Genomic DNA, 23,045 nt, shown 5'->3' with positions numbered 1-23,045 from the left:
TGGCACATTTAGATAATGAGACCTGAGCCAAGCCTAAACTCAAAAAGCATCAGTTTAAGATCGAGATTCAAATGATATCTATACTTAGCCAAAATTTTGAAAAACCTGAAAATGACTAAGTATGAAAATGGGTGATATTACAGGCCAACTTTTGAGATAGACTGTCTCGGTCTAGACCAAGTCGGGTCTGACAAACCATCTCGGTCTAGACCGGGTCGACCACATGTTATAAAAAATATATATATACATGTACATAAGCGGATATAGACATGTATATAGAGCAGAGTGAGAATCGAGATGGTGAAGACCTCAATTTTTTCAATACGAATCAGATCTGGGTTTAGATTTGAATTAGATCCAAACTCAGATTGGATCTCTTATACGTAAAATGGATCCAAAACAAATTAGATCCAGTTGGGTTAGTTCAAACCCAAGTCTTTTTCATCATTGACACTATACTTATACCAAAATTATTATGACATTGTTTGGATCAGTCATATTGAATCTAGGATCCAGTCAGGTTTATAGTTGAAAAACTTGAATGATCCACATTATTATAAAAGAGGATCTAGATCCAAAAGATCTAGTGAAACTAAATCTGAACAATAGTGAATGCGAATTAGCTGTGGTGTAATGACAAAACAAATAAAAAAAAATTACATGAACCCAGAGATGTTCAAAGAGTAAGAAGACCATTTTGCCTTTGATATGCCCGATTAATTAATGATGCTTAACTTTTCACCCGATGTCGGATTCAAGTAATTTTTGGATCCTTGGATTCTTCTCTTCGAGTAGGATCCATTAGTAGGGGATATGATAACAAACTCTAAGAAAAATAGAGTCAAAGTTTGGCATTAAAGCTTAAGAATATTTTTGTAATTTTTTATGAAGATGAGACTTTAAATGATGATTTTTAGGTAAGTGAACATTTGCAAATTCCTGCTTAGTTAAATAAAACACATACTAGTTAGTTTAAGCATCTCGCAATGTGATTCCATGTGTTATAAGTATGCTAGTTTTATCTTATTTTAAATAAAAAACTCTTTAGCATGCTTAAGAATTTATAACCTTGATGTTTAGTATGATGCTTAAATATGATGATACATGTTACATGTTTCTTGATTTATGACATGATTTAAATTATAAATATATCATGTGTAAAGATAATCATGACATTACTGCATATAAAATATTATTAAAGGTTGATGTATGACTTTGAGAAATGAGTGTAGGGTTCCAGAGTTTTAGGATTGGATCTGTCTTGAGAATGTCACGCTTATGCCTTAGAAGGGGCATTGTAAGTGTCGTGACTTAATGAGTTGACTCTGTAGTGAGATGTTATCCATAGATACACGATATGCGTCTACATATTAGAAGTAATTAGTGAACATACATTGATGATTATATAAGACACTAACGTCAAGAAATAAAAGTCGAAAGAATAATGTGCATAGGATAACAATACAGAGTATGAGAAGAAACTCTACTAGGTGAGACATGGTCTAGGGCATTGTTTGGGGTGTGTACCTCATTCATACCTCAGGATTTGATAAAAAATTCTTAAGTGATTCTTAGGGATTAAAAACATTGCCCACTAGACACATATAGGATGTAGCATGAATTATAAAACCTTAGGGGCATGTATAGCTCCTTGACACCTTGGGGGCATGTATAGCTCCTTAAGTACCTTTGGGGCATGTATAACCTCTCGAGTTATTTGGCTAGCTATCGATGAGCACTTTGTGGCTTCTGGTGAGCAGTTGCAGCACTTGTGAGTTCATAGTCTAGGTCGATTTGGACTATGTTGTTGTGAGCGGTTCATATGTCTGGACAACACTGTAGACTCTGAGTTATTTACTCGAGTAGCTATGCCCAAAGAGGTTATTTTTTGAATAACCGATTAGAGTAAAATGCGAATGTCTACTTAGAGAATGATGACAGAGAACAATAAAAATGGTAAAATTCATAAAAAATATGTGTGCTTAGTTAGCAAACTAAACTAGGATTAGGAGCTTAGAGCTCACTATAGTTATAACGATCGTGTCTAATTTGTAAATAAAAACTTACCGACTTGTAGACCGACCCCCTCTCTTGGCTACAACTGTAGGTTTAGGAACTGCTTTCAACTGAAGGAATTGACCGTGAACTTTAAATCAACTGCCAATAGACTTCACAACATTTGAAGTATTATGCATATTGCATTTTCTGTTTATTCTGCTTATGTAATTCTGATACTTTTACTTGGGATGACAATTATTGATGTTGATTAATGTATAGACTTTTTATAAAAAAAAAACTTCTGGCATGATTTTTGAGGTTATTTTGGTATTTTTTCTTTAAGAACTAACATCCACGAACCCGGGCTCAAGAGGCCCAAGTTTGGGTCGTTATAATTATGCTCCATTGGTCAAGATGCCATAACATTGATGAATGGGATTTGCCATTTCACCTGATCTATTTCCACTTTGATCACAGATCCCATCATATACCGATAGCCAGCCAATCGACGGTAATGATTAGTCTACATTCTCGTTTGACAACATAGATTCATAATCAAATTAGAGCGATGTATCTAAGAAGGATCAACTTTGATACATAAATACCCTGCTTTATTATTTTAAGAATTATTTGAACCCTAAAAGTTAGAGATTTATGAATAGGTAATGTTGCTCAAATACCTAACAAAAGGGCTATTGTGATACTGATCAAAAGAACGGATGTGGAGTTGGGTGGAAGAATGGGTTTTGGAATTTATTAACAGTTTTCAAAATAGAGTGTACCATTAAAAACACACACAGTAACTTATTAGGTACTGTCTCACCGAAAAACAAAAATTTACATGGATAATCCATAGATTGCATTTGAAATAAGAAAAAGTATCATTTGGGTGATATTTCTAAAAGGGTTGCAAATAGATCTGCAGGTTCACCGATCATTGATGGTTTTAAAACTAATTCTAGCTATCAAGATGCATAGGTTGGATGTTTAGGATCAAATATGACGCACAACATCATATGTAGGATAGGATCCTTTCTTACCTTATTACCTCTAGATTCCAAAAATATACTAGGGTATGTTCACTTGCACTTAAGCCTTGCTTTTGCCTACTTTCTAGATCCTATAGAACGAAGTTTGCAGATGGAAAATATAAGCATATTGGTGAAAAGTTTGAAACTGGAGTTTAGGTAGTCGGTAGTCTACTAGTCGGCAACCCCCCCCCCCCCCCCCCCACCACCAAAAAAGAAAAGAAAAGTTGGGGGTGTTTTGTTTCATTCTCTAACTTAAAAGTAGCATTTCCATGTTTCAATAAAAGTTGCTGAACTCGTTTGGAACACGCAAAATTTTCTACCACAAAATCTAGAATTTTCAAACGCAGATTTTCTTTTCAAATTCTACCAACGGGGCTTCGCTTGTCTGGTAGGAGCAGCTAGTGCACGTCACCTTGCGTTGGGATGTTGCAGGTTCAAAACCCAATGGTATAGCTGTATAAGTGGCAGGGGTCTACCTAACCCCAGCTTGCCTTTCAAAAAAAAAAAGAAAAGGCTGACAAGGTAGCATTTCATACATGGTGAAATTGATCTTGAATGTCAATTTCTGGAGATCACACGACTTTGATACCCACAAATACATTTTGTTGTATAACTGGTAGGGGTCTGCCTAACCTCAGGTTGCTATTTTTTTTGGCATGTTTTGCACGGGAAAGCCACGTCTGGGGCTGGAGCCAACTTACCATCCCTGACGGCCTAAACCACCAAGGCTAGGACCCTCACACCCAGGGCCTATGCTGAGCTTTGGCTTACACAAGGGAGTAGTGCCCGCAAGAGAACCCTGACTGCCCATGAAACAGATGAGGCCCATTCCAACTACACTAATCCCTTTGAGGTCAAAGCTTGCCGGTCTTAAAAAAAAAAGGTAGACGATCAAATTTGATGCCCAAGTATAGAGCTCTCTTTTTAAGAACTTCATTACTACTTAATCTATACTGACAGCCAGTTTGTAATTAAGACTTGGTTCTGTTTCTGTATCTTCTAGATGGGCCCATGTTTTTTTTTTTCCAGAGCCATTGATGCCTTAGATGAATGGCATCTAAAGTTTACAAATTGAAAAAAACAGTTCAAAAGATGGTATTTGGAATGCTGTTCATCGCATGGATATTGAACGGCATCAAAGCGAGCTCTCACTGATAAACGTCAGAGCTCGCACTGACTTGATACACACTCTATTTTCATGGTCCATCAATGACATTTTATCAATATCTCGCCGCTGCGGCTGCATCTCATGCAGCATTAGAAGGTATAGACCTCGCAATCACATGAAAAAATCGCAACTCATCAGTTGAATCTCTAAGTTTTGCCAGTTTTGGATGCTTGACATCTAGAAGCAGCAACCATGGAGCTGGTAATCAGTTAATTTTGCGAGAGCCGATCGATGGTGACCTTAGCAATGTCACTCACCAACCACAGCCACTAAGTCACTAACCCGGCTTCCCTGGGTCCCAACTTTTTATATGACCAGCTCAATTTTGGTGTATAAAGATAAGGACTTGTATTTGAAAGGACAAACCACTTGATTGATTTCACTCCTTCACTGATTTGTTATCTTTTGTACTGGTAGGGGTCACCATGCATTACTGTGCTAGCAACTTGTTGGTCTGCAAGGAGAACATCACTCAATTAGTAATGGCAAAACCTTAGTTAGCAATACGTGAAGCAGTAAAAAAATCGTTAAATATTGAATATGTTATTTTGAAATGTTTTGCATTCAAAAAGATGATTGAGAAGAACGCGCGGCATAGAAAAATGACCCCCAAAAAATGAGCAAATAATACATACAGGTTTAATTTAGTTTTCATTTTATAAAGTGGGATAAAATTATGAGATTTTTCATTGACTGACAAGAACAGACACTACACTTGATCTTAACCAAATTCATGAATCATTCTGACCTGAACCAAGACATGATCTAATTGAATTCTCTATAACTGAGTTTCTTTTTAAAGTATTTTTTTTAATACAAAATTTAGTGTTCTAAACGTTTCTCTCAAAAGAACCCATTCTTTTGCCAATTTTCTTAAAAAAGACACTTTCATTTTTTTTTCAAAGTTTTATTAAGAAAACATGTTTTAAACGGAATTTTGCTAACTGTGGGAAAACCTTCTAATTAGGAAACTTGCAAGGTAGGTCGGAAGGACACATCTTTTTTTGGTTGTCCGTCTGTGGTGACATGTACGGACACTTTATGATACATATGGTCGTTACTTGTTGCAAATTTTAGTAAACTTTAAAAAATGTATTTTAATGTATTAAAATATCAAAAATATACTTTTATTGATTAATAATTTAAAAAATCCATGCCCTCGTGGTCTATTTTTCAAAATTTTACGAACTCGTGTGTCGTGTGTCAGGTTGCACCAGGGGCAGAGCTAGAAATTCAAGTTAAGGTATATATATATATATATATATATATATATATATATATATATATATATATATATATATATATATATATATAGAGAGAGAGAGAGAGAGAGAGAGAGAGAGAGAGAGGAAAGGGCACAACATTCGGGTCCCAAACCCTAAACTGTAAAATCCCTCGAGGGGTCAACACCATTAACAATTTTTGGCTTTGTCCATTGAGTTTATTGGATTTTCTCTTATCATGGTATCAGAGTTGTGAGCCGATTCATTGGTATTCATGATCTCCCCTACGTCCTGCAACTCAAATGGTAGTGTATCTCTGAGGGTGGTGTGTGTTCTCCCTGAAACACAAATTTGCGTGTTCCTGTGTGTATGGGAGAATATCTTGGGACCCGCAATAATTCATATGCCAATGTTGCCCACGATGACTTTATAATAAAATAACATATAAAAAAGGTAGATATGCTTTTGACGGAAATGTCCTCCGATAAGATAGATATGTGTTGGATGAAAATGTCCTCCCGCTCCCCATAAATAGATTTGCACGTTTTGCCTTTGTTTTTAGCTTGTGTTACAACACATGGCCGCCTTTTCGTTTCCACCTAATGAGTTGTGGAGCCTAATTCAAAGTTTTTGCCCTTGCAGGAAGGGGGATCGGGGGCTCCCCCCGGCGGGTGGTCGTGGGGGGCAGCGCCCCCCGAAAGATTTTTTTTTTTGGGCTTATGTTTGAGAATCAGTTTCTTATGGACCAGACCCAACTTGTTTAGGTTTAGGGTTGTTGCCCTTGCCTTGTATAAATTCTTTTTTTCTTTCTCTCTTGTAGCTGTTGAAAAGAGGAATAAGATTTCTCTCAAAGCGGTCGAGGTTTTTTTATTCTCTCTGTTGAAAAGAATGATTTATAGTAGAAATCAAATTAGCGAGTAGCGATTTATAGTAGAAATCAAATCGGAGAGTAGTGATTTATAATAGAAATCAGATCAGAGAATAGCGATTTACAGTAGAAATCAGATAAGAGAGTAGAGATTTGCAGTAAAAATCAGATAAGAGAGTAGTGATTTACAATAAAAATTAATTAAGCGAGTAACGATTTACAGTAGAAATCAAATAAGAGAGTAGCGATTTACAGTAGAAATCAGATAAGAGAGTAGCGATTTACAGTGAGAATCAAATCAGAGTGTAACGATTTATAGTAAAAATCGGATAAGAGAGTAGCGATTTACAGTAGAAATTAAATCAGAGAGTGACGATTTATAATAGAAATCAGATCAGAGAGTAACGATTTACAGTAGAAATCTGATTTGTATTGTAAATCGCTACTTTCTAATTTGATTTCTATTGTAAATTGTTACTCTCTGATTTGATTTCTACTGTAAATCGCTACTCTTTGATTTGATTTTTATTATAAATCGCTACTCTTTGATTTGATTTCTACTGTAAATCTCTACTCTCTTATCTGATTTCTATTGTAAATCGCTACTCTCTTATCTGATTTTTACTGTAAATCGCTACTATCTTATATGATTTATATTGTAAATCGCTACTCTCTGATTTGATTTCTATTGTAAATCGCTACTCTCTTATCTGATTTCTACTATAAATCGTTACTCTCTGATTTGATTTTCACTGTAAATTGCTACTCTCTTATCTGATTTCTACTGTAAATCACTACTCTCTTATTTGATTTCTACTGTAAATCGTTACTCTCTTAATTGATTTTTATTGTAAATCGCTACTCTCTTATCTGATTTCTATTATAAATCGCTACTCTACTCAGTTTAACGTTATCACCATTATCTTTGTTGTAAATCATTATTCTTTGTCTACTCAGTTTGATGCATGCACCCTGGTATCATGATGAACAATAGACAAAATGCTATGTTTTTTGTAGTTCAACTATTTCTCACGAATAGATGACGACAAAGGGTTCTCCGACGATAATAGACGACAACGATGGCGGCAAAGGGTGATCTGAAACGTTTAGGGTGACATATTACGAGGCGCTCCTGTTAAAGCAGAGGAGTTTACTCCTTAGGGCGAAAATGATAATGATTTTAACCCTTTCTAGCAGGAGGACATTTTTGTCATTTCCTCACACACAAATGATTCATAATTTTTATGATAAACCACTTCTACATCAAGTTCCAACTTAAGGTAGAAGGCATCATCCTTGATGGATCATTCATGCTCTAAATACTCCCATGAGTCCCAAGGTAAATCCATGCTTGGGAAAAAAGTTTGTTATAATTTTACTGTAAAGGTTTCAAGTGTGCATTAGAATCATTTAATTAAAAAAAAAAGAGCAGCTACCTGAGGTCCTATTTACAGGTTTTTTATTCACTTTGATTCAATACCAAAAAGAAAAGGCAAAATGTTTCCATTATGTTCAACCTAATTTGAGTTGAACCTCTAAAAAAAAACAGATAGATCATCATCAAAACAGAAGCAACATCGCAGTGTATGCAAAATCTCTCAACAATAAAATAATGGTCAAATATCTGATGATGCTCAAGTATATAAGGATCTTTGATTGTTTGTTGTTTTATTTAGTGCAGTCATCCAAACCAAAACACAAACAATCCGATATTTACATGTATGAAAGATGCATTAACATTCTACATTGGTTGCTTATCCCAAGAAAAAAAAACATTCTACATTGGTTAGATTAATCTCACGTGGAAATTAAGTATCTAACTTCCTCTGTTGGAGGTTAAGAAAAAGTGACATTAAAGAGGGATCACGATTTTTTTTCTTTCCAAAGCAAGTATCATGAAATTGATTATGCATGCGTTTAGTGTAAGTTCAATCATAAGACAAGAAACTAAGCAAGATTCCCAATATAAACATTAGAACATAGGAATAAAAATGAAACAAATATGAACAATATGGTCTTCACATACAAGTCAAGAGGAGTCCGGATCCGGTTGCAGGGAGCGACAGCATCATAGTGACAAACGTTTTTTTCAGCAAAATCTCGGCAATAAAAAAACAAATAAATAATATAAATTTTTTTATAACAAAATATTAATAAAAATTATTTAAAAATAAAAATAAATGGTTTTTCACAATAAATAGCCTCGATATTTTGAAAATCTCGCAAGAAATTGTCATTTTAAACTTTCAGGCAATTTCTTGCGATATTATCACGCAATTTTCATAAATCTCACAATATTTGTTACAGAGCATGGCATATTGGCGCTCGCCAGGTGTCCAAGACTTTGCAGCTGGACATCAACCCACCACCTTCCTCCTTTTCTCTCCCACGTTTCCCAGTTGCAAAGGCTTGGACGGTAGGAAAACCCTTGTTGCAGATTCATGGAGGGATTTTCAGATGGCTTTTTTTCAATTTGGAAGGGCAAGGGCAAAATGAGAAGAGATTGCCCCCATTATATGCCATGGCATGTAGCCGCTCCCTGGAACCGGACCCAGTCAAGAAAAAAAAAATTAACCTTCACATGGAGAACAACGATGAATGAAAGCGACACAAATTGAAAGAAAATTCATAAAAACAAAAACAAATACAAATAAATAAATAGTTCATTGGAATAGTATGTGCAATGTGGATGAGGCAATATACCTTCTTTCTCAATGGAGTGATATCAAGAGAAGCTGGGTCACCAGACCCCATTCCAGAATTTTAGAGAAAAAATAAACAAATTAATGGATTAAACAACCTAGAAACTCATGTCACATACCTTCATAAAAGAAAACAAAAAAAAAATGCATTGATGCGGAGACAAAAAAAAGAGAACACTGGTTACCCATATACCACTATAAAAAATTAGAATAAAAGATAAAACAAAGGAAAAAAAAAACAATCATCGTCCTTGGGCCATAGCCATTTCACATAAGAAATATCTAGACTACCCATGAATTAATAAAAATAAAATACAGATGTATATAAAAAAAATGACAGAAAATACTCTAAAAATACAAAAAAAGCACACGAGTCAAAGCAATCAATAATACCATGCCACCACGTCTCACTGTGCTACTCGAGAATACTCGAACAAAAAAAATGAATGAAAGAGAAAATGATCACATTTCACTTCCCATTCTAGCACTACAAGAAAAATGTGGATTAGCGACATACGCTATCCATCATTAATTCATCACTAATCCGTCGTTAACGTGTTTAGCGATGGATTAACGACGAAAATCGGTCGTCGCATAATCATGGTCGCTAAAATGTGGCAGAATTTATCTGTTGCCAATCCATCACTAATTAGCGACAAATTAGCGATGGATAATGTATGTCGCTAATTCGTCGCTAAATAAGGATTGATTTGGTTTTGTGAAGAAATGTATTTTGTCACTAAAATTTAACAATGAATATGTATCTGTCACTAATGTCCATCACCAATTGAGCGAGGATTAAATTCTGTCTCAAAACATCGATCGATTTAAATTGGAGATGAATATTAGCGATGGATAATATCCATCATAAATTTAAAAAAGAAATTAAAAATTCTTTTTTGAAATATGAATATCGAGAAAAAATTTTCGTTATACAATTTATATAACCTGTATATAAAAAAAAGTACACATACAAAATACATATACAAAGCAGGTGAAACAAATTGAACACAAGTTATAAGTTACAATACAGTCCTTGCCAAGTTCTAATTAGTTACAAGTACGTGAAACAAATTAAACAAATGAATCTAATCCTTGCCAAGATTCGGGGCATCATCCTCTTTATTGTCTCGATCTGCCCCTCCATCCATGCCTCCATCAGCTCCTCTACGATGATCATCTCCAGCATCCTACAAGAGAACCGAAATGTTAGTATTGATAAACAAAATATAATGAAATAAATTATATGCAATGCACCTAGTCTAATGCAATCAAAGTAAATAGCGGAATGACACATAAACTAGCAATAAAGTGAAGGACAATAACAGAATTCAGATATGTGTTCTAAGATTGATAAAAAAAATTCATAGTGATTCAATCATGTAGATATGTATTCTAAGGTTGTTAAAAAAAGGTCACAGTGATTCACACATGCATATAATGTTTATAAGGCTGTCAAATAAATGTGTTATGTATCACAATCATGCATATATGTATTATAAGACAAACAAAAAACTTTCATAGTGATAAAATCATGCTTATATGTGTTCTAAGGTTGTCAAAAAGCTTTCATAGTGATTCAATCATGTATATATGTGTTCTAAGTCAGTAAAAAAAAATCATAGTGATTCAATCATGCATATATGTGTTCTAAGGCAGTAAAACAATTTCATAGTGATGAAATTATACTTATATGTGTTCTAAGGTTGTCAAACAACTTTCATAGTGATTCAATCATGCATATATGTGTTCTAAGGTTGTCAAAATACTTTCATATTGAATTAATCATGCATATATGTGTTATAAGGCAGTCAAAAAACTTTCATATATGTTAATATCATGCTCATATGTGTTCTAAGGTTGTCAAAAAACTTTCATAGTGATTCAATCATGCTCATATATGTTCTAAGGCAGTAAAAAAACTTTCAAAGTTATTCAATCATGCATATATGTGTTTTAAGGTTGTCAAAAAACTTTCATATTGATTCAATCATGCATATATGTGTTATAAGGCTGTCAAAAAAACTTTCATATATGCTAATATCATGCTCATATGTGTTCTAAAGTTGTCATAGTGATAAAAGAATGCTTGTATGTGTTCTAAGATTGTCAAAAAACTTTCATAGTGATTCAATCATGCATATATGTGTTATAAGGCAGTCAAATTTTTTTATAGTGATGAAATCATGCTTATATGTATTCAATCATGCATATACTAGCTTGAAATCTAACGACATGAAACAAATTACAGGAATCTTTATACCTGACGGGCACCGGAGCTCATGTTGAATTCAGACGAACTTCTCCTGTCCCAAAAAAAGTTGCACAACTCATTATGGACAAGGTTAAAAATGACTTCATGTAAAAAGTCATGAATTTTGTCCTTAAGACGCTAACATACACCATCTCAAGATATAGCAGGGTCAATCGGACGGTGGGAGTTGATGTTGGCGAGAGAATTCTGAGAGCCCTAGTTGCAGGAGGCAACGACTAGTGTGGTGTTCATGTTACTTCCAAACTCGAACACACGACCTTTTTTTGGTTCACCGGTTGCAGTCACCCATGCTACAGGATCAAAAGGCAGATGCTGAGTGGAGTCATCGCCATATCGTTCTACCATCTGTAGCTCGTATGACTCCAACAAAGTAATGATTATAATATAAATTAATAATTAAGAATTACAATGTTTATGATAATATAATTCATAGTAACTTGTATATTATAATATTTATTAATATAATAAATACATACCGATGTCACTCTCGCATTCTCTGATACAAACTCTCCCGTGCTTTTACGTTTATGTGTTTCAACAAACACATCCTTGTAAGGCACAATGGCGCCTCTTTCTGCTTCCTGCAAGGTTAAATGATAAAAAAATCAATTAAAAAGTATGTAGAAATACTTATAAATTTGATAATATATATATATATATTATATATTATATATATATATTGATGAGTTACCATTTTCTTCTGGTGGCTCCCAAAAGTCCTAGATCCACCTGTATGTAGATGGGCATCAGGCATCTTCACTCGGTTTTGTGCAGCCTTTGCTGAGCGCTTTCGAAATTCATTGATCGCCCACTTGTCGCACATTCCCTCTTAATAATCTCTCTTGATAGTAGAAGGGTCATGGCCCTTCCACTGCAGTGGATCATCTATCCCACCGGTTGCTTTTATTGTTGCAGTCTTCATATTATGCAGCATGTCGGCAAATCGATTGACAGTCATCTTCTGTCACACTACCCTCGTGTCCTTCTCCTCGTTCGCAGTCATGAAGCAATGCAAAGCCTACAAATACTTTCAAAAAGTTAACACACATGACTATAACAAAAAATTAAATATGAAACACATTAGTTATGATAAACGATTGCATACCATGAATGAGAACAATAATATGTCCAACACCTCCTTCAGGTACTCTTTTCATTGAGCGACTGATTCTTGAAGATGCTGCAGTAGTGACTTCCTAATTTCTCGTATTACTTCTTGTGGCTCGAACCTCATGCTGCATATGAATTCATACACATTAACAATCGACTGTCGATATACACTATTTATAAGATAAGTATTGGATAAGTGACAATGAAATACTTACGATCGACTATCGATATACACTATTTAAATGAGTCATCGTGTGTCAGACTGAGAAGACCCTGCATCCGACGCTGTCTTGTGACGTGTATGAATAGATGGTGTAGGTGGGTCAAGTGCAGGTGAAACATCACTTATAGAAAATTGAGTTAAGAATTCACACAATGCACATTTAAACTAATCAAGTATACAATTAGTTAAATGATACACCTATTGAAGCAGCCCGTGAAGATGAAGGTTGAGACTGACTACCACTGGGTGCTCGACCAATGTGACCTCTAAGAACCATATTCTAACAAATAAAAATTTTATTTGGATTAGTTACACAACTCTATATCTTCATGAATACATAATCAAATCAAAAATAACTTCATACAATACATGTAAACATTACAATATATTCAAATCATTTACATCAAATCATTGCAATACATTGCAAATCATTCACATCAAATCATTACAATACATTGCAAATCATTCACATCAAATCATTGCAATACATTGCAAATCATTCACATCAGACATTGCAATATATTCAAATCATTCACATCAAACATTGTAATACATTCAAATCATTCAAATCATTGTAATACATTTCAATACATTCAAATCATTTAAATCATTAACATCAAACATAAGGTATGTATTACAAAATGTATTTCACTAGCTCAAGTATGCTTCCTCATCACTTCTTTGACTTTCATATTCTTCTTTTTTCTCCTCCTCCTCTTCGTCCTCTTTTTCTTCATTGGGGGTCCATCCACTTAGTATATCATTTGGATCACATTCTTTCATACGTGTATCATCGGACAATAGAGATGTGACATGCAGACCATGTGTCACATCGTGACCATAAGAGAAGTCATATATATCATCTGATTGATAGTAATCATCATCTTCAACAATCTTGTCTTTCTGTAACTGATCATACTCGGGGTATAGTTTAAACTTCACCTTATAAACCGCCCACCATTCATTTCTATCTGACTTCCTTGTATTCAGATATGAAGTATAGTAAACTTGTTATGCTTGCAGTGCTAATATGAATGGTTCATATGTTTCAAACCTTGATTTATGATTCACCTTCACAATGCCTGAGGCTTTGTTGACTCTTGTTGTTGTGGGATCAAACCAATGACACTTGAATAAAGTTACCCTGCTATTTATGCCTAAGTAAGTCAACTCTATTATTTCTTCTATAACACCGTAGTAGTCAAGTTCATTTTCACCGTAACTGTTACCCTTGACACACACGCCATTATTCATCATTGACTTGTTTACATCGTAGTCTTCTGTATGAAATCGATAACCATTTATGATGTATCCGTTGTAACATTGCATAACTTTGGTCAGACCATTTTGTAAATCACATATTCCTTGGTCATTAACATCACCATAATGAACCCACAAGCATAAACAATGACAGTAAACATGACCAATTAAGTAACATATTGTTGTTTACACAGAAATAATGCATGTCATCGTCCTTACCAACTCTTTCAACCATGCCATAAACTTATTTTCAATTCTTTTTGTAATTCTTAATGAGTGAGATAGGAAAGTTCTGTTCGCAATTCCAGATCAAATCGTCTGCACTTAACAAATAATTATACTACCGAACCATGTACGTAGAGAACTTAGTGTAACATATTATGTATACTTACTCGATGTAGGGGTTGATCTCTGAGCAATTAAAAATGATATAGATTTGTGTTGCGTCTTGCTCTCGATCTTCCAAGAGTCTTGACCGATAACTGCCAAAGGCATTCCCAAGTAGTTTAAATATCGATAGTTTTTCAGCCACAATAACTTGTTCTCCATCATCATTACGAGGTGGGAAAGTATAATGTATTGGAATGTGTGACTCAAAGTACATAGATGAGAAATTTGAAATCTCTTCTAAAGTGTACGCCTCACAAATTAAACCCTTTACTCTTGCTTTATTCCGAATATTTTTTTTAGGTCAAACATGCATCTGTCAACAATATACATCTCGTAATACAATAAATTTTCAATAGCATTAGAGAAAAATATATAAAAAAAAAAATTACCTTTCAAATGGGTACATCCACCAATATTGCACAGGACCACCAACCCTAAGTTCATATGGCAAGTGTATGATCACATGTTCCATAACGTCGAAAAATTCTGGAGAAATATCTTCTCTAGTTGAGAAATAGTAGTGACGACAGAATCCTCTAGATTCTTTACCTCAGTTACTACAACTTCTGATGCACAAAATGTTCTAAAAAATCGACCTGAACTTATTAATAGTTCCACCAGCCTTGCGTTTCTTTTTAAAAACTCACTTACTACCAACTGTTTTGCAACCTTCAGGCAAAGTAGTTAGTTCTCAAACTCTATTCTTTTCTATGAAATTCAACTCATTTTTTATTGCTTTCATCAAATGTTTAGATTCATTAGAAACAATTGCAACATTAAAACTTAGATTATTAAGAGTTTTATCCAAATTCATAAAATAGCATAAATCTTTGCTTAAGAAAATACAGTTATCACTAAGATACGAGGGAGGAGTTCTCGACCTTTTCTGCCCAATTACTAGTTGTGAAGATGGTTGGTCATTCACAATTGGTTCAATATGCTCAAACTCTTGATTGGGTACCCCATAATCATCTATGATATCGAGAGGGACACCATCATCCTCATGATGAAAGCTATCTCCTTTACTTTCCAGAAACTCTACTTCTTCGCTTTTTATAAAAAAAAAATTTCAGAATTATATAATATATAACCCATTGATCTTTTTTGGTATCCTATAAAGATGCACCTGATAGTCTTTCTAACTAACTTATCCCTTATCTGAGTAGGAATCAAACATGTGCAGGCGACCCCCACTTTCTCAAATAACTTAAATCTGGCTTTCTGCTAGTCCATAACTCATGAGGTGTAAGTTCTACAACCTTAGAAGGAACCCTGTTGAGAATCTATATGACGATGCTTATGGCTTCTCCCCAAAATTTTTTAGGAAGGTTTGCATATGCCAACATGGATCTTGTCATATCTATTAGGGTTATATTTCTTCTCTCTGTTATACCATTTTGTTGTGATGTATAAGGCATAATTGTATGATGGGTTATATTATTATCATAGCAGTAGGATTTAAACTCTTCAGAGTTATATTAACTACCTCTATCAGATCTTATTATTTGGAACTTTCTTTCTAATAACCCTTCAACCTTATGTTTATATGACTTAAATCTTTGTAGAGCTTCATATTTTCTAAAAATTAGGTAGATATAATCATACCTAGAATATCCATCTATAAATGTGATAAAATATGACTTTCTTTCATGTGTTTCTACTATTAAGGCGTCACATATATCAGTATGTACCATAATAAGTAGTTCAGATGTCGTGCTACCTTTAGGAAATAGTTTTCTAATAAATTTTCTGGATATACATGATCCATATTTCTTAAAATCTATATTTTTAAGTGAAAGTACTAACCTCATGTTAATTATTCTTTTCATTTTATTTATGTTAACATGCCCTAACCTTAAATTTCATAAATATGCATCCATAACTATTGCATAATAAGTACAACCAGAAATAGTCATTGCATTAATCTTTGAAGGAGTTACATCAAGGCGAAAGAGACCATGATTTACATCATAGTGACCCCTGAGCATCACTTTTTTATGATTCTCAATTATAACCTTATTACTATGAAAATAGACTTTGAAACTCTTCTTGACAAAGTCTGCTATAGATAACATATTTCTTATCATGGAAGGTATATATATAACAAACTAGTCACTCCTAATTAAAGCTTATAAGTTTCAATTATGACCACATCACTATAGGTATTATTACCCATATATATCTTGTGATCACTAGACTTCAGCTCCTTCAATTTTACAAGTCCCTCTTTTGTCTTTGAAATATATCGTGTCGCCCCTAAGTCTATCTATCATCTTGAGAGGTCACCATCAGTGATTAGAGACTCTGATACTTTGCAAACAACTTCACATTTTTCTGCAACCAATTTTCCTAGATTTTCTTTCTATGATCTGTTTGGGCAATCTTTCTTGAAATGCCCTAATTTTTCACAGGAAAAGCAAGAACCTTTAATGACTACTCTTGACTCCCCTTGAAATTCTTCTTGAATTTCTTGAAATATAAACCCTCATGATTTATCCCTTGAGCGGGTTCAGGAAAGGTGACTTATGTGTTCATGACTTCACCCCTCTTATCTTTATTCATATGCTCTTGCTCAAGAGCTAACTACAAGGAGGAGCTCGGTAAGGGTGAGGCTCTTATGGTTCAGCCTCATGATAATTGCAACCATTTTTTACGATGGATAGAGGCTACTTAGGATGGTTGAAATCTATATCCTCTCTGGGATAACATTCCCAACTATTGTCAGATCCTTAGCTATAACTAGTATGCAATTTACATGGTCAATGACATTGTCGGACTCCATCTTGCATGAATTGTACTGTTCCAAGAGAAGTTGGATATGAGTTTCTGAAGTCACATCATACTCCTTAATTGCCTCTATCATTTTCTTAGCCGAGTCATAGTCCTAAAAAACCTGAATAAAATCGTCTTGCATGAATGTGAGGAGAGTTGTGTGAGCAAAATGATTATTCTCAATGAACTTGTTATATATATTTTTTTCTCTTCAATAGATTTGTCAGTAAGTGAAGGTTTTACATTGTTCAATACATGCAAGATTTTGTCATGGGTTAACAAATATTTCATCTTCCTCCATGTTCCAAAATTTATACCATTCAATTATTCGATTTTGAATAGCTTAACCATAATTATTCTGTTTTTCATAATGCCTAAACATATAGATAAATATTAAGATTAGTTATCAATTAGTAAATCTCAACTAATTTTCTTTTCAGGAAAATTAATCTTATGTTGCTTTTATTGTCTAGGCATGCATAAACAATTATTAATTATGCTAAAAATATGCCAACCAACAAGTAATTCTAACAATGCACTAATATATATTTGATGAACAAAATAGCTTATTTTAAGCACAATTAATAAATCAGAACCTTAACCTCAAATTTTATCGTAAAAGAAAAACCACTTTTCTAAGATTTCAAAATTTAGTAATTATTTTTATGAAAAATAACTTGGCTCAACTTAATAACAATAATTTAAAGCTTTTTCTGAGTTAAATAAAAAAACAACTGTTTTGTAATTCCAAAAAAATAGATCCACTATTTCTAAAAAAACATGAATCAGAAACCATGTTCTGGAATCATTTTAGTAGACATGTTTGAAAAGGTAATTATCTAAAAATAGAAACTATTATTAAAAAAATTCTTAAGCTTTTAACAGAAAATATCATAAAATAGTAGGCCTTATGATAATAAGAACATAAAAAAAAAAAACAAATAAAGAGGAAGGATCTTGATCCTTTATTCTTTAAACCGAAGAGGAGAGAGAAAAAACCACCGTGAGTGGGGTTCGACCGAAACCTACTCAATGTAATTTCTTTCTTCGTTTCTCCTTTTCCAGTGAGGAGAGACAACAATAGCGAGGAGTGTCGGCATTGGCGGGTGAGTCGGACGAGGGAGCAGAGAGGAAGAGGTAGGGGACTCACGATTTTTCTACCCTTCATTTTTTCGATAGAGATAAAACCTTTTCACCATTGCCAGTAAGGTAAGTCTCTCTAATCACCCTCACACCCCTTTTTTGGTGGATTCAATCGACTTGGTCAGCCCTATTTTCGGTTTTGATCGACGGGTTTTCTGATTCCAAAGAAGAATCGACCCTTAAAGAAGATATCTTTTTTTTTCGGTGACAAATCCGGCCACCACAGGTGCCCAAACCGGCTTCCATCAGTGCCAGATCTGGCCTATTATCGGTCGGATCTCAGTCTCCCAGTAGGGTTTAAACAGAAACCCTATATTTTTTCCCGAAAAATGCCCTAAATGAGGTATATTTGGGTAAAATTGGCACTAAAATCCATGGTTTTTAGGCTCAAATCAATAAGAAACTAGCGTAAAACAAGTTTAGGCATGTTTAAAAAAAAAAACATTAGGAAAAAACTATTGAAAATCCGATAGAAAAAGGCCCAAAATGTCGCTGAGACCCTCGAATGCTAACGACACATGGCCAGTTTGAACTTCAATCAGTAGGTTTAGGGTGTAAATTTGTTATTTTCAATTAGAAATTATAAGTTATTTGTAAATGAGCCAGCTCAAGCAAAACAAGTTAACTCGAACAGCCTATGTTTGGTTCATTGGGCTTGTTCACCAGCCCTAGTCAAAAACTAGTTAGCCAAGACATGTTTATGGATGTGAAAATCATCCAGCATATATTCTTTTAAGGAAATAAATATGAAACTGTTATCTTAATCTAGTGATATCCTTCAATAAGAGAAAAATGCGTTAACCGTGGCTCAAACCAAAATTTAATATTTTTCTAAAAACTCCAAAATGATTTTTTAAGAACTTCAAAAGAATATCTTGAAGGACTGAAAATATGTCCACTACATAGCTTGGTCACTGCTGAACTAATGTACTCATACTGTGTGATTCTTTTCCATCCCTATGAACATAAACTTGCCCCCTTGTTAAACCGATTAGGCTCTCAGTGAAGATGCTTTACGTAACAGTTTGATGGTCTGTCTAGGTTCAAATCCTATAGGCGTCAACGCCATGCATAAGCTGAAGCTTTGCGACTCCCTGGGGTCGAGGGGTAAACCTTCAAAGTTTTATGCCTACATAGACACATTGGACAGAGACCGTAGTATACAACAGATCGGGTTTCAGCTCTATACCTAAAGAGCCCGAGCCTAAAATCTTGGCCCATCAGGCTTCCTGGCCCGTTGCCCACCCCTATCCGAAACACCACCATAAGCATTTTGGATCTGGATCTCAGAGAGTTCAAGTTAGATCCGATAAAATGGGTTCTAATAAAGGACCGATTTCCATCCCGATATCTGGACACGAAGGGATATATTTGTGATTTCATAAATCGAAGGGGATGCCGCAGTCAAACTCTTAAAATGAAAACTTTGCCGTCTTCGGCAAGGCTTATCCGTCGGACCGTCTCCCCCGGGAAACACGGTCTTGTTTTCCACGTCATTGTCCTCTTACGTGCTTCGACCAATAAGATTTTACCTAGCATCACTATCTCCACTGTGATTGGCTGAAACCTTCCACGTCATAGACCGCGTAGGGTCCCCTCACACCTCGATAAATCCAGAAGCATCCATAAGAAGCTCGTCGTCTCCACCGCAACAGTCAACCACCAAGTGGAGAAGAAGGAGAGCAAATTACAATCACGATCGATTGAAAAAACGAGATTATCTCGAAATCTCTCTCCTGCAATTTCGCCTCGTTCCTCCCTCTGATCCTTCTGGTGTACGAAATGGAGCCCCGATCCCGTTTCTTGGTCGCGTCTCTTCTGGTGGTGGTGTTCTTGACGGTCGAGACGGTGCATTCCTTCTCTCCAGCCGATGGATTTCAGCGATCAGCGTTCAAAGTTGTCTCGGTAAGGAATTTCTCCAAGATTTCCGTTTTTTCTTGCCTTTCCTTTATCTTGAATTGTAGAATTTTCTGATATTTGATATCCGGAACTCAACAATGCTTCTGGTTTTTGTTCTTGGGTTCCAATTCAGGATCTGAAGGAGCTGATAGCGAAGAAAATAGGGGTAAAGTCAGAGGAGTTGACGATCGTCGAGTACGATTTCGGAGACATGGTCGTCGGGCAATCGACGGCCTATGAATTCGATATAAAGATGGATAGGAAGGTCCTTCCCTTCAAGATCATGGAGGACGTGAAGCAGTGGAGATCCGTCGATCCGTCCATCCTTTCTTCGAGCTCCGGCCTCATGGAACCCGTCCTGGGTCCCTTTGATCTGTCTGGTCCGATGGAGCTCTGGATTCAGGATGGCCAGGGAATGCGCCTCTCCCTTCCCGTAAGTTTCTTTGGAAATGGTGTTCCTTTTCCCTTTTTTCTTTTTTATTGTTTCTGTTTTCGCCCGGTTGATCGATGGTGGAATCACGAAATGATCGACTGACGGTGGGGTGTGGTCGTTGCAGCACGACGTGGACGCCGGAGAGGTGAAGAAGGTGATCTTATCGGACGGGGCGACGGTGACCGTCCAGGGAGCGAAGGCCGTGGTGCTGAGGCAGCCCATCGACCTCTACTCCTCCAACGCCACACTCTCCTCCCTCGCCCACCACCTCCGCCACGCCTCCCTCTCGCAGCAGCAGCCCCTCTTCTCCCTCAGGATCGTTGGTCCCTCCTCTCTCACCGTCTCCCCCATCACCGCCCCCGCCGATCGCGTTTCTTCCGCAGCGGCCAACCGCCTCAAGGTCAAGCGCCTAGCTCCCGGACTCCTGCAGCTCTCCACCCCTTCTCAGCCGGACCGGTCTCCGTCCGCCGGAATGGCCGCTCCTCCTCTTGAGTCGACGGCGATGGCCCCGCTCGGAATGTGGCCACTTTCCTCGCTCAACGTCTCCGACCGCAAGCTCACCGTCTTCGAAGAGATTCTGAAGAAGGCGGTTGCTGCCGGAAAACCAGAGGGATCGCCGGCGCTGTCCTCCGTGAGGTTGACGCGCGCAGAGGCGTCCGTCCAGACGTTCGTGAAGATGGCGTTCGGAGTGGAGAAGAGCCTGGATGGTACGGACGAGGCGGCCTGGGAAGCGTTCCCGTCGTGGCGGACGAGGCCGTCGGTGGCGAGGCTGTACTTCGAGGTGGTAGCGATATTGGAGGGCGACAAGCTCACGGTGGAGATGCTGAAACAGGTGCAGCCCTACGGCATAGCGGATTCGTTCTCGCAATCTGCGTTGTTCGGTAACAGTACGAGGCCGATGACGCCGTTGGTGATGTTTCCTCCCTCACCTTTCTCCCTTTGAAGCGCGTCTTTTTACAGTGTCTTTCCTCTTTCCTTCCTGTTGTACAGCAAAGTCGAGAGACGGGAACAGAATATTGAATATATACCTTTTTTTGTCTTTTTAGCCGGACATCTGTTTGATGTAATTATTCAACCGAGATGTTGAGTTTTTGAGATAAATGAAAGTAAACGGAATACCGTAGTTCCTGTAGTTGTATTATCAATTTCTGACCCTTGCGGAAACGTATTTTGTATAATTGCTATTTTTTCTTCTTAGTTCTCTTCTCCTCTAGTTTGACTGATCATCTTATTGTTTAAGGGGTTGGGTTTTCTCCTATATGGGATTTGCTTTCCATGCTCAAAGTGGTTCTGCTTTCAATATCCCCTGGGTGGTCAGACTCATTTTCTGTGGAAAGATAGCTCACGAAACCCTCCTTCCTCCAGACATGAACACATCCTTAGGGTGCGCTTGTGTGCTACAGAAGAAGACTACGTGGAACGGGCGGACGGAGCTGCCTTCTGTGGAAGTGAAATCGGAGACTGATAAGGAGATGTTGGGTCATGCTTCAATGCAATAACTTTGGTTGTAGGTTGCTTTGTGTCTGGGACCTTGGATGACGAATCTGCTAGAACTTGCCTCCTTTTGCAGTGGATTACCTGCTAAAATACTGAAGATCAACAACTTTGCTATTGGTAAACAACCCTAGGAAGACTAAACGTACAACATGCAAGTCGAGAGTACGTAACATAACACATTCAGACTGAACAATTGATATATTCATTGTCAGGAAATTTTTATACCTATGAATTGATGATATAGGCTCTAATTTGAGTTGAAGTTATTGAGGTGGTCATGACCCAGTTCTCAGGAGGGTTTCTCATCATAAAAAAAAAAAGTAACTCAATTTGAATGACATGTTTGCTTTGGTCACATGTAGGGATGAACAATCACAGCCAAAAAAGTAAAGCTGTGATAGTTGGATACAAGGTCAATTTAGTAATCAACTTTTGAAAGATTCAAGGCAAAAACTATCATAGCTGGCAAATCACAATCACAACTTGTACTTCTTGTGCTGTGCTTGTGATGAAAATGCCCAAGAATCACAGGGTATTGCAAACATGGCCGAAATATTCTGCTGTACCAGCATTACCCCAATTGTGCTTCTGCTTCATCCATAACTAATAGTCGTTAGCCTACAAAATGTAGTTAAAACTTTGATCCGAGCCCAACATTTCATTGTAAATATAGATCTTTAGAATAATTTGTATGTGCACTCCCATCAATTCAAATATGCTTAGTTAAAATTATTCTTGGATTCGAATTGGATTCTGATCAATATTTTATGTTGGATCCATGTTCAGATTTAGATCAAATCTGATCTCACTGTTTACATGTAAAAGTCTGTTTACGGTTCTCTTTTACTGGATCATATTCAACCCTACTTAATCAGATCTTACTGGGATCCAAGTTCACATTCGAACCCGTTGCATGGATTTCTGGTTTAGAATTGAATCAAGCATGATCCAGCTCATATCCAGCCCGTACGACCCCTATTCCTGCGCAGGCATTAGCATATATATATATATATATATATATATATATCCACATGTTAGTATTGAGATTGAAGT

The 23,045-nt window shown here is 36.3% G+C and overlaps 1 protein-coding gene across 1 annotated transcript; it reads left to right on the top strand.

Annotated features, from left to right (window-relative positions):
- The first annotated feature begins 19,270 nt into the window (after positions 1 to 19,270).
- On the top strand, positions 19,271 to 21,694 carry LOC149842094 (protein TUNICAMYCIN INDUCED 1-like). Its single transcript, XM_089998894.1, has 3 exons — positions 19,271 to 20,068; positions 20,196 to 20,495; positions 20,620 to 21,694. Exons 1-3 carry the CDS (start codon positions 19,946 to 19,948, stop codon positions 21,436 to 21,438), a joined length of 1,242 nt encoding a protein of 413 aa, XP_089855020.1. The 5' UTR covers positions 19,271 to 19,945; the 3' UTR covers positions 21,439 to 21,694.
- The last annotated feature ends 1,351 nt before the right edge of the window (positions 21,695 to 23,045 follow it).

Source organism: Nuphar pumila, chromosome 3, assembly GCF_984573655.1.
Source record: "Nuphar pumila chromosome 3, dmNupPumi1.hap1.1, whole genome shotgun sequence".
In the NCBI taxonomy this organism is placed as follows: domain Eukaryota; kingdom Viridiplantae; phylum Streptophyta; class Magnoliopsida; order Nymphaeales; family Nymphaeaceae; genus Nuphar; species Nuphar pumila.
The sequence above is the reverse complement of the archived record's forward strand: the minus strand, read 5'-3'. Positions and strand labels throughout refer to the sequence as shown.

Coding starts and splice junctions, on each gene's coding strand:
- LOC149842094 (XM_089998894.1), top strand. CDS start 19,946: ATGGAGCCCCGATCCCGTTTCTTGGTCGCGTCTCTTCTGGTGGTGGTG. Junction 20,069..20,195: donor CAGCGTTCAAAGTTGTCTCG/GTAAGGAATTTC, acceptor GTTCCAATTCAG/GATCTGAAGGAGCTGATAGC. Junction 20,496..20,619: donor GAATGCGCCTCTCCCTTCCC/GTAAGTTTCTTT, acceptor TGGTCGTTGCAG/CACGACGTGGACGCCGGAGA.